At 39.9% G+C, this 16,691-nt stretch overlaps 1 protein-coding gene across 1 annotated transcript in view; it reads right to left on the bottom strand.

Annotated features, from left to right (window-relative positions):
* LOC131251383 (aluminum-activated malate transporter 9-like) overlaps positions 1-16,691 on the bottom strand; it is a 39,084-nt gene that overhangs the window by 11,230 nt on the left and 11,163 nt on the right. The window contains exons 4-6 of the mRNA XM_058252061.1: positions 3,209-3,478; positions 2,987-3,123; positions 2,521-2,667 (exon numbers count right to left, since the gene is read on the bottom strand). Of these exons, the coding sequence (XP_058108044.1) occupies positions 2,521-2,667; positions 2,987-3,123; positions 3,209-3,478 (554 nt within the window). The remainder of the gene's footprint in view (positions 1-2,520; positions 2,668-2,986; positions 3,124-3,208; positions 3,479-16,691) is intronic.

Consider the following 16,691-nt stretch of genomic DNA (forward strand, 5'->3'; position numbering starts at 1 on the left):
TAGATGGAGGTGGCCATTAAGAGGACTTATCTATAGACTTCTTACTTGATCTCCCACGATCACAATACAACATGAATTCAGTGTTCATGGTGGTAAATCGTTTCTCAATGATATTGCATTTTATCCCATGTAAGAAGACCCTCGATGCAACACTTGGTGATTCTATTCTTCAAAGAGGTCGTGCAACTACACGGATTTTCCAAGATCATTACTTCTAACTATAACATGAAGTTCATTAGCCACTTTGGGTGGACTTTGTGAAATCGGTTTAGTATACAAATTCAATTCAACAGTGCTTACCATTCACAGATCGATGGGCAGACTAAAGTTGTGAATCACATATTGGGAAACCTCCTTCGATGTATTTCATGTGATAAACCAAAATAATAGAATTTGGCCTTATTTCAAGTGGAGTTTGCATTCAACAACATGGTAAACTGTTCGATAGAGAAGTCCCCATTGCAGATTATTTATGGTTGAGTGCCTCGTCATACACTTGACTTGGTCTCTTTGGCCAAGCTCCTGGGCATGAGTATTACAATAGAACATATGACGGACTGAATCATGGGCATTCATGCGAATGTGCAAGCCAAGTTGCATGCCTCGAACGACAACTATAAGGAGCAAGCCGACAAGCATTGGTGATAAAAGGTGTTCGAGGTGGGCGACCATTTTATGGTCCATCTACATAAGGAGATATTTCTGACCGAGACCTAAAACAAGTGGAAGAATAAGAATGTTGAACTGGTACCAATCCACTGAAAGATTAATGATAATGTTTATATTAATGAACTTCCGGATGACATGGAGATCTCGCATACTTTCAATGTTGCAAACCTGACTGAGTATTATGAATCAAAGCGGGACAAGAACTCAAGGAAGAGTTCTTTTGAAGTGGAGAGGATTGATGCAGAGTTGGTAGAGGGTACTTTCATGTCCAAGATAGACCAAAGAAGGCTCGAATGGAGGCGAAAGCGATAAGGACCGTTAGAACCCTAAAGTATGTGTATATCACAAACCGTAATGAGTTATTCGACATACCATATATAATTTTGGGGAAGGAGAATCTACTTTAGCCAACCAACCCTACCGTGCGAGGTTACCCATGCCGGATTTGTGAGATTCTATCGGATCAACAGTTGAAAGTCCATTTTAATTTCGTTTTTACTATTTATAGTAAGTTTTAGTTCGATCATAACTCTTGATCCTTTGAGATTTAGGAGTAGTGCCTAACATGAAAATGGCTTAGAAAAATTAGGAGAATAACATGGTTAGGCCAAATTGGCGACTTCCTATTTTTGGCCCAAAACCATGAAGTCTAGTAGAAATTGTAATTGCCTATAAATAGTAAATTTGCTATTTATAGTAAGTCACATTTTTTATGGGAGTTTGAGTTGGAGTTTGATTATGAAACTCCTTCCTATGTATGATATCACCATTTAAAGGATTGTAAATTCATTTTTATCATCAATCAATTTATTTTTGAATTTATTAGAATTAATTTCTATCTTTTCTATTTTTCCTCATGGATTTGAGGAATCTCTTCGAGGAGTCTAGAGAAGCTCCGTGGATTGGACTAACTATCCCTTAAGGAAGACGTCACCTCCATCCCTGTGTCAAATGTGCACGGATCTGTTGGGTACAGTGGTCAGAATGGTTGATTTGGTCTGGTGAGCCAGTAGACAATGGTCCATATAGCAAAAATTGGAGAAATGGCTCTACATAGTTCAAAACAATGAAATGATCCACATTCAATAGGAAAATATAACATGTTCCTTGATAGTTGTCAATTCACAGAGTCATTTGCCTATAGTCAATCCTGTGGAAGCGCACCAGAACAACTGTCCGTATAAATCGCATCATAGTTCAAAAACTCCAAAACTCCACTCGACCTGATATCTACCCAGGTTCGGTTCACACAATAACTCCATCGTGTCTTTCCTGACTGGACTCAATGATTTACTAGTTAAAATTTAAAGTATCGAGCAGATCGATTGGGTTACTGACGTCAGCAAGTTTCCAAGTGACTCAGCTCGAAATCTCATTGAGTCGAGTTGACTCAGCCGTGTTTCAAGTATAGTAGCTGAGTTTTAGAAACACGACCACCGTGGTGTCTTGCCATGTTTATGGTGCCAACAGACCTCCATTAAATTCAATTTGAATGATAAGCAATGCATAAGAGCATCTCTCCACATGCAGTGCAATTTCACATAGAGCTCATAAAACTCCCTAGTTCGGTGCAAAAAATGAGCCCTATAACCGAGAGATCGGCAGTCATGAAATTCGGTCTAATCCACTCATTAGATGGATTGCACCTGCAATTCCGCTATACCACCGGCTGTCAATTGATTTAAATGTCATGTCCCATCAAATAAGTGAACTGGCCCGATTTTCACGGCAGATGCTTTGGAGGGGACAGCTATACAACATGGGCTACATGTAGGCAGTAAAGAAAGGCCAATATTTGAAATTTTGTATGCAGCAGCTTCATGTAATAATTTATAAGGAAGCACTGTGTACCTGTATCTCTGAAAGCATGCATCCATGCATTGTCATGACCACAAATGCACAATACCGTAGAGCGCCGCTCAATTCAAGGTACTTCTGCCATGGATATCTTAGCATCCTGTAAGGTCCATGGGGAGGCTCCCAAACAGCGAAACCCATCTGCAAAGATTAGAACATATGTAAAATCATCGGTGACTAATATCCTTCCACTATGTAGCCATTATTTCACTCTATCAAGCCCACATGCAACTCTACCCATGGCCACATGTTTGGGAAATCTGAGTTGGGCACCAGGTGAGGCCCAAATATACACTTAATGCATGGTCCATTGATAAGATGACCAGCATGATTTAATCTGTAAATTCGACCCACCTGATTGACAGCTTGGATTTACCACGTGTACCTATTTGGCACTTGTGGCCCCATGTTAGCGTGCTTGCAGGCTTATCAAAGCTCCTGGTCTGCTACAACATCATACCAGAGAGTCTTCTTTGCTCTTAGATTGGACAGCCGACCTGTAGCCACTGTATAGAGGATCATCGTATGCTTGGTATATAAGAATCATTGATGGGATCCGCTCATATTTGACGCAACGAAGATAGCCATTTACAGATCCTACATAGTTTAGTTAACAAGAGAAATCGATCAAACGTGCCCAAACAGAGAATTCAGACACAAGAATGTGATGATCATTTACAACCTTCGAGCGAGTTGGCGACATTGGTGAAATTCTTCACCACTGAGTTGTGCAGATCCTCACCAGACCAGATGGGGTAGATTAATACATTTACCGCTACTGAAACAACGGCACCAACAACTATTAGAAAGAATCGATTGACCGCCGTGTGGATGTATTGCCTGTTCTGATTCCCAGATACCATTACCAAACAGTACGTCAGCAAGAAAATCCGAAATCCATATTCGTACTGTTGCATTGTTGGATACAATTTCACAAAGGTCGTCCAAAAACCTGGCAAGAATAATAGGCATTAGATATTAGAACTGCCCATCCCATTCAGCACTACGGCCGTCTGATTTGCAATCCAAGAAAGCTGATCCGGTGGGCCACTTCATTGAACCATCATATGTGTCCCACTAGATGATGAGATTTTTAGTGAAAATGTGCAACAGACTACATCCAGTGGGAAAACATGACAAAATCAGATGGATAAGGCAATCCAACAACAGTGCATTTTGGTCTATGGCATTTGGGTGTAGAGGCCCACTAGATTTACGGTGACAATAACCCAAGAAGTGGATCACTCTATTGTGGACATGCTAGAGTGACGCAAGGAGGGACGTGATGAGGTTGATCAAAGTCTTCGCCAAGGGATAATTACTTCGAATCCACGGATTGTTTCTCTGGACTCTTCATAGAAATTTTTGGAATTCACAAGGAGAGAGAGAAAATAGAAATAAATTCTAAATAAATCTGAAATAAATTGATTGATGACAATCCCTTAAATAGTGATATGAACCCTAAGAAGAAGTTTCAGAATCAAACGATAAGTCAAACTCCCTAAATTCATGACTTATACTATAAATAGTAAACTTACTATTTATAGACAATCATGATTTCCACTAGACGTCATGGTTTTGAGCCAAAAATAGTAAGTGTCCGGTTTAGCTTAAGCATGTTATTCGTCTAATTTTTGTAAGCACTTTTCATGTTGGACACAACTCCTAAAACTCAATGAAGCAAAAGTTATAACCGAACTAAAACTTACTATAAATAGTAAAAATGGAATTAGAAAGGACTTTTGACTGTCGATCTAATGGAATCTCGCAAATTCAGTGTGGGCAACCCAACATAGCTTCTCTGGCTTGTGAGATATGCCTATTTTAAGGTTTTGACAGTCCAAATCACTTTTGCCTCTAATCGGGCCTCATCTAGTCCATCTTGGCCATGAAGTTGTCCGTGACCCGATCTTCATCATAGAGACAGTTTGAAAACTAGGTGGATCAACTTGGGTGTCGTCTAAGTTAATTCTAGAAGCTTGTAGCTATTAGTGTGCGTTGGATATGGGCTTGAAAGGCCCAATTGTGGGCACCCACATGAGTTTCCCTCCACAATCACTTAAAAAAAAAAATAAAAAAAATCTCTTTAGATGTTTTAAATTTAAATTTTAAATTCAAAGATTTTTGAGATATGGGAGAGACAATGGGTGATCAAAGTAAGACTTATGTCATCTAACTCCTCCCATATCCTCTCTAATCCTTTGCTTTATAAAAAAGAGAGGCATTTCCTTGCTAAAAGCATTAAAAAGCAAGAGACCGAAATGAAAATAAGTAGTATAACTATACCCATTTGTCCATCAAGCTAGCCTTTACACAATCTAAGCCTTTGATTGTAATCCGGTGCCATCTTAATCATAGAATTAGAAGAGGTGATCGGATCTTCTTTGCTCCTATAATAGTTAGGTAGACCACTGGAAGTAGATCTTCCATCTTTAGCTTTTTTGTGTAAAGGTCTTAAGATTGTATAAATACCAATAGATCCTATGAACCCACCCATCTGAGCCATCCTTTAGTAGTATCAGAGTTAGCTAGGACCAATCTTTGACTTTTGTGGTCCATGATTAAGGTAAGTGTAAGTGCTAGTGTCCAAAGCACATATGTAGTTGTCAAATTTCATAGAAAAAATATTGTTTGGATCTTCAATACACTTCAATCCTCTACAACACTTCAAGAAGCACGACTTGATATCTTAATAATAGAAGTTCAAAAAGGTTTCAAGGGAAAGATCAACTGTATGCTAACCTTTAGGTAAAATGACCTTAGAAAAGACCATAGGATAGTGTACTCGATCATAGCCTTCATAATTTTAAGTTGTAAATATTTTCCATATAAATTTGAGAATGTATGGCCAGCCCAACCTCAGGTTTAGCCAGTTGAATTTAGTTCGGTTAGCTCGATATCAGCCTCGACCAATTTTCCAACAACTTTAAATTGTAAAATTAGTTGCAAGTTCAGACAACCCAACCCTAGGTTCGGCTAGCCGAACTTAGCTCGGGTTAACCCAAGGGTGACCCAGGTCAAGTTTCCTGTAATGTGTACTTTTGGATTTTAGGAAAATTAGGCTAGCTAAACCCTGTATTCGGCTAGCCAAATTTTTGTTTGGGTCAGCCGAATTTTTGATATGGACAATAAAAATTTCATGAAAAGACTAAAAATAGTGTGAAAGTTGTCGATATAAAATTAAAAAGCTAGAAAATAAGTTAAAATGAGCTAAGTTCGAAATTAGTAACTTATGTTTATCTGTCCACTTTGAAGTAATGAGCATGGCTAAAATTGTGAAACGAACGTTAACTTCTATGGAATGTATGTTGAAAACCACTGAGCACACTAGGAACTTGATGTTTGGATGCATTTTATTAGTTAATTGATGATAATGGCTTAGTTAGTTGTTTACTAGTGCAATTAGGTTCTAGATTGATGAGATTCTGCTCGTATATCTTTTAATTTTACTCAACGTGTATAGGATTGCATGGGATGTTATTTTCTGAGAGAGATTTGAAAATTGAATGCTTTAAACATTGATTCTTTGCATGTTTTGCTTGGGACTAGCAAAATACTTGCTGAGGGGTGTTTTGAGTATGAAATATTGTGTATTTTTTCCTTTTTACTCATCAGTTGGTGAACATAAATATGCTTAATTGATCTATTTTTACATGTTTTCTATTGCGAGGTGATTTTGAGAGTGAAGAAGAAAATAACGATTAAAGAGAAGATTCAATGCTCAAAAGATTACCAAGTGAAGACTTGGAGATTTGGAGGTTCTTAATGAAGAATTACATGCCAAAGATCCAAGAAAACCAAGTGAAAAAGAAACAGTGAAGACTGGTTAAATCACAAATTCTAACAACAGAAATTGACATTCGGTCCGATTGAAAGTGTAGAAAACAGTTCAGCGACAAACGATGAATTTAGGAATTAATTCAGCTACAATCGAAGATAACTTTGGTGCAACCGAAGCCAGATTCAGTGCGACCAAAGATACTTTTGGTGTGGCCTAAGGAAGACAGGGAGTTTAGACACGAATCGAGTTAATTTGGCTGCGGCGGAAGCCAGATTTGGTGCGACCAAAGGTATGTTTGCTATGACCGAAGTTGTCTGCTGCAGACAAAGTGTAACTGATGTGCATAAATTTGAGGTGGTTTCAAAGTCAGTCCGATCAAAGCTTTTAAATAAGGATCTTTTAGGAGTTTTTAAAGACGAATTAGGGTAAGAGGACAAGAGCAAGGTGTAGGAGATCTTCAAGGAGTTTTCCATCTTCTTTAATCATTTGATTCCAATTAGTTTTTATGTTTTTCTTTAAGATTTTTTAGTTTAATCATGTCTTTGGTTGGCTAATCTCTTAGCTAGAGGTAAGATGTGAAGATTATAATTTGTTTTGATGTTTACTTTACTTTGATTCAAGTTATTTGGATTTCATGTTGAACAATTCATGGTTTTTGGTTTGAATGATGGAATATTCATAATAGATGCTTACAAAGCTTTTGATATGTTCTTACTTGTTTTTGTAATTGTGTGATATGTAAAATTCATTGATCTACTGTTGACTCTGGGCATGGTAGATGCTTTGAATTCCCTACGATCTTTATGAAGGAACAAATCCGATGAATGTTAAAAATCTTTATTTGATATGTCTATGATGTTTTAACTGCTCTATCATTTGAGTGGATAGATTAGGACGTCCATTCCAGTCATGTTCTTAATTGAATCAATTAAAGTAGTATTAAGATGGCTACATGTGGATCCTTAGCTCTCTAGTTTTCCATTATCATTGATAGTTATTCACCATTCATCTCTTTAAATTTAGATTTTAGTTAGTAGATTCTAGTTCTAGCTCTAATCTATTTAAGAATTCGTACAAAGCAAGTCCTTGTGGGTATGCCCTCGGTCTCATCGAGATTAGTACTACATTGCAACCTTGCACTTGGGGTGACAAGTGAACACCTACACATGAGAAACTTATATCTAAGTATTAGATCTTGATAAAACTCCAAATAAAGCAATTAAAGAAAAATCAAATTGTACAAATTTGATTAGATACCCTTAGGATGTATTAGGAACTTAAGTAAATTGTCTATATCCTTTCTTTTCCAAACATGGAGCTTTTGAACCATTACATTGCCACCAAATTTAGGGCACCAACCTAAATTAATACCCTTATATCCATATAACCATGTCCCCGATCAATGATCGATAACCGTTGAACTGACTTTTGATCATATCCATCAATCATCACATCCGAATTGTGGGACAATTGTATCCTTACATAAATCATCACTTTGGGTAGCTATCCTATGGCCTAGATTGACCCATACATCCTGTAATGGACCCTAAAGGCTAGAAACAATATCTCATAATGTTATAATAGTAAATGTCTGTCATTAGGACCAATTGGGCCACTTCTAAAACTATAAAAATTTAAATTTAGGTAGCTCATTCATCCCATATGAATTTTGTTGTAGGTTTGGAAAGAAAGGAAGAGAGAAAGAGTGTGTGTGTGTGTGTGTGTGGGGGGGGGTGGTCTTGGTGTTATCATAGAAGGGATCATCCCAAAATCCAAGTCGTTATCATTTTCCTTCGTCAAATTTATCTCTATTCGCAATCGGAGGTAAGAAATGTTTCATACATTTTGATTAAGCTACTTCATGCTAGATTCTATGAATCTCACATAAGTTTCCTTTGATTTGATTAGGAATCGTTGATCTCATCGAAAAATTCTAAACTTAAGCGTGATTAGATCATATGAAATGCTTCTAAGGTGTGGACCATTCTTATAAGTTTTCTTTTAACAACCTTTAATAGTGTTAGATAATGATTTTTTATTATTTATAAAATTTTATATTCTATTTGTGCTTGAATTACTTTATTATTTTAATCTTATGTTATTTGTAGTCGTTAGCCGACATGTTTGATGAAATACTCTATCAATATGAAATTCCTGCTGTTAGAACCCTTTTATGCTTTTGATAAGCGTTTTAGATGAACATTGGTTTGTATTGATATACATTGGATTGTAATGGTTTGTACATGTGTTCTATTGATATATCCTAGTGGGGTATTAATCTAAGGTATTAATATATGTCGAATTCTATTGATATACCCTAGTCAGGTATTAATCTAAAGTATTGATATATGTGGGATTCTATTGATATATGTTGATGGGATATTAATATGTGATTATTGATATATATATATATATATATATATATATATATATATATATATATGTGTGTGTGTGTGTGTGTGTGTGTGTGTGTGTGTGTGTGGGATTGTGTCAATTACATTGAATTGTGTTGATTCATATTGGTAGTAAATTGATATACTCTGTTATGATATTAATTAATTAATTATTTTTTATAATTATTATTACGCATTTGACAATTTAAATTGTTATTATGTTAGGTTGAGTCCTGTAAATTGTGTAAGTGGATAACTTGCTTTGGCTTGGCTATCCCATATTTATACGGTCGACTGATGTTGAACACGAATGATCAACGATAATTGAAACTAGACAGGATCCTTTGCAGCCAATGTTTGCTTTGCCCGAGGTTACCCATTGTTGATCAAATCGGTCAAATATAGAACCAACCATTTTTATGCTTGGTGATTGTATAAAAGTTGAAGAAATTTAGGATACCACTGTTATTGCTCAAATCTGGTCAATGCTGCTTCGCTTCCGGTAAGCCTCTTGAAGACCTGTAGAGGGACAATTCACAAGAAGTAGGCGTAGTATAATCAAGATAGTTGTGCATATATTTTCCTCATGGAAGGGAGTGTATTTATAAGCTTTCTGGACTATTTGTGTATTCGGGTGGATTACTTTCTGGGTTGTTTGTGTATCCGGGTGGATTTGTTAGATACACTAGAGGGACCCATATTATGGTGTGAATATGCCCTCAGATATTTTTCCTATTATGCCTTAATTCACATGATCCTCGATTGAGATTTCCTTAGGTAGTCCCACCCATATACGGTGCGAGATTATCTCTGGATGTTTTTATTATGAGGTCGAGATTGGTATCTGAGGTTGTGGCCAGTACCTGAGGTCAGGTCGGTACCTAAGGTTAGGTCAGTACCAGGTCGAGGTAGACTTTCTGCCTTGAGACCAGGTTAGGAGCCGAGGCCAACCTTACTCCTTCCCTCTTCCTCTTTTCTTCATGCTGGACCCGGTTAATTAGGCAATTTTTGGTACGTTTTTTTCTTTCTCTGTCATGCATTTTCTTCTTCTCCAGTCCTTCCTTTCCTTTTTTTTTTTTCTCCCAATGTCATTGGAGGGTTCTAGGAGAGCATTTGTATTAGGGGCTTTCCATGGGGAGTCTATCCCTGAGAGTGTGGATTCCTAGTTGGGTGCTTCCTCGATTGAACCATCTCTGACGACAGTAGCTTGGGAAGAGGAGGCCGCACCTCCTCCAACGAGGTCGGCTACTGCATCTGCTGGGGGTTTGCCTTTAGAGGTGGGCCCTTTCGGATCGAGGCTTCAGGACGTGGACCTAGCTTCCATCTGATCAGAGTTCCATATCCTTGACTCTATGGTGCTATGGCTCCCTGAGTTATGGGAACTGTCAGGCGATCCTTGCCAGGGGGAGGTGGTCATTTATTCTGCTTCCCTCCAGTGTGGTTTGAGGCTGCCTCTCCACCTTCTTGTGTGAGAGATGACTCACCGCCTTAGGCTTGCCCCGGATAAGCTAATCCCTAATGTGTGGTGGGCCATTTTCGGTAGTTATATTTTGTGGCATCAACTTTAATATACAGAACTGACCGCAGATGAGCTCATGTATCTATACAGGGCTAAAGGTAGCCTAAGTTCTTGGGGCTGGTATTATTTTTCTTCCTAGCTGGGTTAAGGCCAAGCCCTCATCAATAATAACCCTTCCTCCAATAATGGCTGGAAGGACAAATGGTTCTTTGCATCAAGGGAGTGGGAGGCCTCGACAGCGGACCTAGGCATATTGTGTTCTCGGGTTCCCACCAAGTTTTCTTTCCCAGGTTGGTGTTCCCAAGCTGTAGCTCTATTTATTGTTTTCTTTCTCTTTTTATATTCTAGTTCTAACTAACAATAGTTGCTCCTTCTTGTAGCCCTGTCTTGGCACCAACTTGAGCTAACCCAGCGGTAACTCCACCAGGTTAGGATTGCTAGGAGTGCAGTTAGGACCGGAGGAATTGGAGAAAGCTCATCACTCTAACTCTCTTGAAGTAAACTAGCTTGGCAGTGGTCGGATCGTCGGGTGTAATTTTACTGCAGACCCGTTATGTGTGTGTGTGTGCGTGCGTGTGTGTGTGTATATATATATATTGTTGATTGCCCTCCCCCTTTTTATGCATTACAGAGATGGCAGGTCATCCTCGTGTGAAGAGGCTGAGACTTCCTTCAATAGTCAAGCTAGAGCGGTTGAGGAGGAATGCCAAAAAACGATGCCCCCTCATCTTCAGCTCATTGGGCCGAGGTTGCAGAGGCTGGCGTTGGTAGTTTGGTGAAATTATCCGACTTGGACCTGTGCTACCAAGATGAAGACACCCTAGATGAGCTTGCACTGACTCAGCTGAAGACGAGAACCCTCTCGAGGAATAAGCCCCTTATTTTCTTATTTTTGTATCTGCCCTCTCCTCATTGTACTCACGTATCTTAATATCAATGAAACTATCTCTTGGTTAACGTGTTCTCGATGCGTTTCTTGATTGATCTCGTTTGATCATCGCACATGCTTGCCTTCCTACATAGAAGTACGATATTAGGTGGAAGACCTTTCTTCCTTTTCCTGAGGGAGATCTTTTGTAGCTGGGGACGTAGGTCGGGATGGTGATAGTTTGAATAATAGATAAAAAAATTCTTTTATTAATTGGTGAAGACATTTCATAATTCAACCTAAGTAGTTGTCACGAGGTGAAACTAGTCAAACATAGCCGTAATATATGTTGAGATCCCTCAAGGGTAGTAGATTTTCAGGTGCTTTGTGTTCCATGGGTGAGGCAGGAGTTAACCTTCCGTGTCCTTTACTCGATAGGTTCTCGGTTGTGTTGAATTTACCACCCTGTAGGGTGCTTCCCAGCTCAGCCCTAGGGTTCCGGAGCGAAGTTCCATGGTGTTTTGGAAAGTTTTGTGGAGGATCAGTTCCCATTCTTGGAACCTGTGCACCTTAACCCTAAAATTATAGTGTCGGGCAACTCTGCTTTGATATGCAATGACCCTTAGTTGTGCCTTATCCCTTTCTTCCTTGAACAAATTGAAACTTAGCATCATCTACTCGGTATTGTCATTTGGGTCGAATAGCTCGATGCGTGTCAAAGGCCAAGGAGAAGGGCTTCTCTCTAGTCAAAGTTCAAGCTGTCGTTCGGTATGCCCAGAGGACGTGCGGTAGTTCATTAGCCCAAGTTCCTTTGAATTTCTCGAGCTTGGTCTTAAGATGATTTTTTATAATTTTATTGACCGCCTCTACTCGCCCATTGGCCTGAGGATGTCAAGTTGATGAGAAGGCGTTGTGGATGCTGAGTCTCTCTTACAATCCTCGAAAGCGAGCATTGTTGAATTGCTTACAATTATCAGTGACAATTGTGTATGGGATGTCGTACCTAGAGATGATATTTTTCTAGATGAAGTTGGCAGTCTTTTTCTCGATAATCTTAGAAAGTGGCTCGGCTTTGGCCCATTTCGTGAAGTAATTGACAACAAAAATGGCAAACTTGGTCTGTCCCTTGCCCATAGGTAGGGGCCCAATGATGTCGACACCCCATTGAGCGAAGGGCCATGGGCCTTTCATCGGGGTTAGTTGCTTAGGTGGTTGTTGTGGTATCGTAGCGAAGAGCTAGCACTTGTCGCACCTTCTTGCATATTATTTTGCCTCTTTATGGATGGTTGGCTAGTAGTATCCCTGTCAGATTACTTTATGGGTCAAGGCCTTTCCTCCTGAATGATTGTCACAAATTCCCTCATGTATCTTAGCTAGGATGTATTCGACTTCGTCATGTCGAAGGCATCTTAAATAGGGCAAAGAAAACCCTCTCTTGTAGAGTATGTCTCTTATCATAATATATCGAGCTGCTCGGCTTTAGATCCTTCGTGCTTTGAGCTTGTCGTTGGGCAATTCATTTTGCTGTAGGTAGAGCAAGATTGGATCCATCCAGCTTGGCGTTGGGGCTATTGGGAATGCCCCTTTTGGGTCGGGTTACCCAACACTGGGTCAGGTAGGAACTCGATTGGTACTATTCTGGCAATATCATCATCAGCTACCACGACCAATTTTTCTAGTTTGTTAGCCCTGGAGTTTTCTGTTATGGGGACAAGAGTTACTTCACATCTGCTTAATTCGTTGATGAGCTCTTTTAGTTTTTGTAGGTAAGCAATCATTTTCTCTCCTCTAGCCTTTACTCAGCGGTGATCTGATTGACAATGAGCTGAGAATCACTGTGAATCTTTAAGACTTGGGCCCCCATTGCTTTGGCCAACCTTAGCATGACAAGTAGTGCCTTGTATTCTGCTTCATTGTTAGAGGTTGGGAACTCGAACCTTAAGGCATATTGTACGCAGGTTTGTTCGGGTGTGATGAGTATCAAGCCTGCTTCACTACCTTTTGAGTTCGAAGACCTGTCTACGTGGAGAATCCATTCTTGTGGATGGGCTCCTACCTCGTCATCGACCTTTGACAAGGGCATGGGGTAGGTAAATTTAACGATGAAGTCGGCCACGACTTGCCCCTTGATCGCCGCTCAGGGTCGGTATATGACGTCGAACTCACTAAGCTCAATTGCCCACTTCGTTATCCTCCCCAACGCCTCGGGTTTTTGGAGCACTTAACGGAGTGGTCGGTCAGTTGGAATGATGATGGTATATGCCTGGAAATATGGCCGAAGACACGGTGATGATACAACAAGAGCTAGTGCCAATTTTTCCATGTCTGGGTACTGCATTTTGGCTTGCACCAAGGCTTTTCTGATGTAGTATACGGGGAGATGTTTCTTTCCAACCTCTCGCACCAAGGCCAAGATAACTGATGTGGGTGAGACAGCCAAGTATAATAACAATGTCTTTCCTGGTTCATGTTTGGAGAGCAACGGGGGTGACCCCAAGTATTCCTTAAGCTGTCGAAAGTCTTGCTTACAATTGTTCGTCCAAGTCAGCTTCGACTTCCTTTTTAGTAACTTAAAAAACAACAGGCATCTATCCGTTGCCCTGGAGATGAATCTATTATGGGCTACCACCCTGCCGGTGAGGCTCTGGATTTCCTTCGTGGTACCTATGGATTTCATACCTAGGAGTGCTTGGATCTTGTCAAAATTTGCCTCGATTCCTCTGTGATTGACCATAAATTCGAGGAATTTTCTTGAGCTGACGCCGAAGGCACTCTTATTCAGGTTCAACTTCATTTGATACTTCCTCAAGATTGCGAACATCTCCTCTAGATCTATCGCCTTGGTGCTCTTGGCAAGTATGTCATCGACGTGGACTTTCATTGTGTTGCCGTTCGGTTTAGCAAACATTTTGTTGATGAGGCATTGGTAAGTTCCTCCAACATTTTTTACCCTGAAGGGCATGACCTTATAGCAGTAGAGTCCCTTGTCAGTGACGAAAGTTGTCTTCTGATTGTCATATTCATGCATGGCGATCTGATTGTAGCCCAAGTATATGTCCATGAAACTAAGGAGCTCATGTCCGGCCATGGTATCGACTAGCTAGTCATTCCTCGGGGGAGGGAAGCTATCTTTTGGGAATGCTTTGTTCAAGTTAGTGTAATCGACGCACACTCGCCATTTGTCGTTTGACTTCATTACTAATACGAAGTTTGGTAGCCAGTTGTGATTGTAAATTTATTTAATAAATATGGCCACGAGGAGCTTATTGACTTCTTCACCAATAGTCGTGTATCATTATGGGTCGAAGGCATGTCGCTTTTGCCTTAAAAGCTTGTGGTCAGGGTCAACGTTCAACCTGTGGACCATCACCTTCAGGTTTATGCCAAGCATGTCCTGTATGACCAGGCGAAAATGTCGGCATATCGTTTTAGTAGGGCAATGATTTTTCTTCACTAGTCTGGCTTCAGCAATGAGCCAATCTGTACCGTGCAGGTTGAGCCAGCTTCATAGAGGGGGATTAGTGGAAGGTCCTCTACTAGTGACCCCCTCATGGTAAACTCTTCTAGTGGATCCATGGAGGTGATGGTCATTGTTTATTGCTGCGATTTTACTCGAAGCATGGTCAACTAGCATTGTTGGGCTTCGTACTAGTCACCCCTAACTTGGCTGACGCTGTGATCAGTTGGGAACTTCATCGCGAGGTGATATGTGGACACTGTGGCTCTCATGATGTTAAGGGATGGTCTGCCCAAGATCCCATTATAAACTGATGGGAAGTCGACCATGGCAATGGTCTGGTGAGCACCCTCTCCGACAGTCACTAGGAGCAGTATGTGCCCTTTAGGGGTGATCTTTCCCCTTGGAATCCTAGCAAGCGGGTGTGAACAGACGACAACTTAGACCTCCTCACTCCCATTTTGTCAAAGGCGGTGGTGAACAGGATGTCGGCCAAGCTGCCGATGTCAACCAATATCTGATGTACCTTTTAGTTGGCCATGGTCATAGTGACAACTAAGGTGTTGTTGTATGGGTGATGGATACCTCGTGCGTCCTCTTCTGTAATGGTCAAGTTGCTCGAACTTAGCCTCCGCTCTTTCATGGTCCTGTTGGTGAGGTATATATGATGCTCTGTGTGTTATTGCTCGTATGTTTAGCGTGCGTCCTGCATAGTCTGTTCGAGTCCCCGCCAATAGAGGGTTTGCAAATTCTCACAAGTGCCCTTTATGGATGACAGACTCAATCTCTTCCTTGAGGTCGTAAGACTCTACGGTGTTATGGCCATGATCCCAGTGGAAGTGACAGTACTTCCACTAATCTGATGTATAATGCATCACAGATACGCTCCTAGCATGGTTGGGTTAAAAGAAGGTGTACCATAAATCGATCGTAACTTTTGATCCGGTATTGTTACGGGGTGCACAACCTATCAATCTTTACTAAAACGGGTCATCTGAGGTGAATCGACCCACAACATGGCCCGCATCTGTCTGTTTCATCGAAAAACGTGCGCTTTTAGCTCAAAAATGAACTTTTAAGAAAAATTTAGTATTTTTAATAATTCTGAATTTTTAATAATTTTTCTACTTTTAGAGTTTTAGATTTTCTTCCCTTTTAAAAATAACTTTTAATCATGCTAGGACTCTTTTAGCAAAAGTTTATTTGAAATTCTTATTTTTAGAAATTAGGCTTTAGAAGAGTTTTATTAGAGTTGTGATTTTTATTATAGTTAGAATTTTTCTATTTTTGGTAATTATGAATTTTGGTTTATTTTTTTTGTTTATTAATGGTGTAAGGAGACACATTAGTCATCGATTAATCAATTTTGAATTTATTAGAATTTATTTATATTTTCTTTCTTTCTTTCCTCATGGATTTGAGAAGTCTCTATGAAGAGTTTAGAGAAGCTCCATTGATTTGGAGTAGTTATCCTTGAGGAAGATGGTTGTAATATCCCGAAAAATTTCATGCAAAGACCCGAGTACCACCTCAATCCTTTAGAAGTTAAATGTGGGTTAGCTAGTGCTAAACTCGATTACCTATGAAATTGGTACCGATCACTTTAAATTCGATCTGTAAGACCCAAAACCTGTAGAATCATTAGCGCTACGTTGCCTTGAAATCTTGGATTCAATGCTAAATCCAGTTACTCTCGGGAGTACTTGGAAACTTTGTATCGGACCTGGACCGCGCGTTGAAAGTCCGATGGCGATGAACTTAGACAATTATGATCACCTTGTTCGGCTTGACAATCACCTTGAAAATCAACTCCAGATGATGTCCTGAGATGATTTGCTTCAGTCCGGAGTAAAGAATGTGAGAATAGTGAGAAATTAAATATGAATTTTAGAAATTTAAGTCGTGTCACTTGCGCGCCGATTTTAAGCATTCTGACTGTTGGATTCTGACCCAAATTTACCCTTGGATCAGGAAGGATGGCCCACACATGTCCAAGTGCTTGTGGTCCTGATCGAGTTTCTGTGATCGTTGAACTGAAATTGGTCTGCCATGAGCGATCTGGAAACCCGATCGGACTGAAAACTTAACTCGCTTAAGATCCAATATTAGTGACTTTAAGTCCGACCGCACTCAGAAAAAGGACCTCC

Source organism: Magnolia sinica, chromosome 7 (assembly GCF_029962835.1).
Source record: "Magnolia sinica isolate HGM2019 chromosome 7, MsV1, whole genome shotgun sequence".
NCBI lineage: Eukaryota > Viridiplantae > Streptophyta > Magnoliopsida > Magnoliales > Magnoliaceae > Magnolia > Magnolia sinica.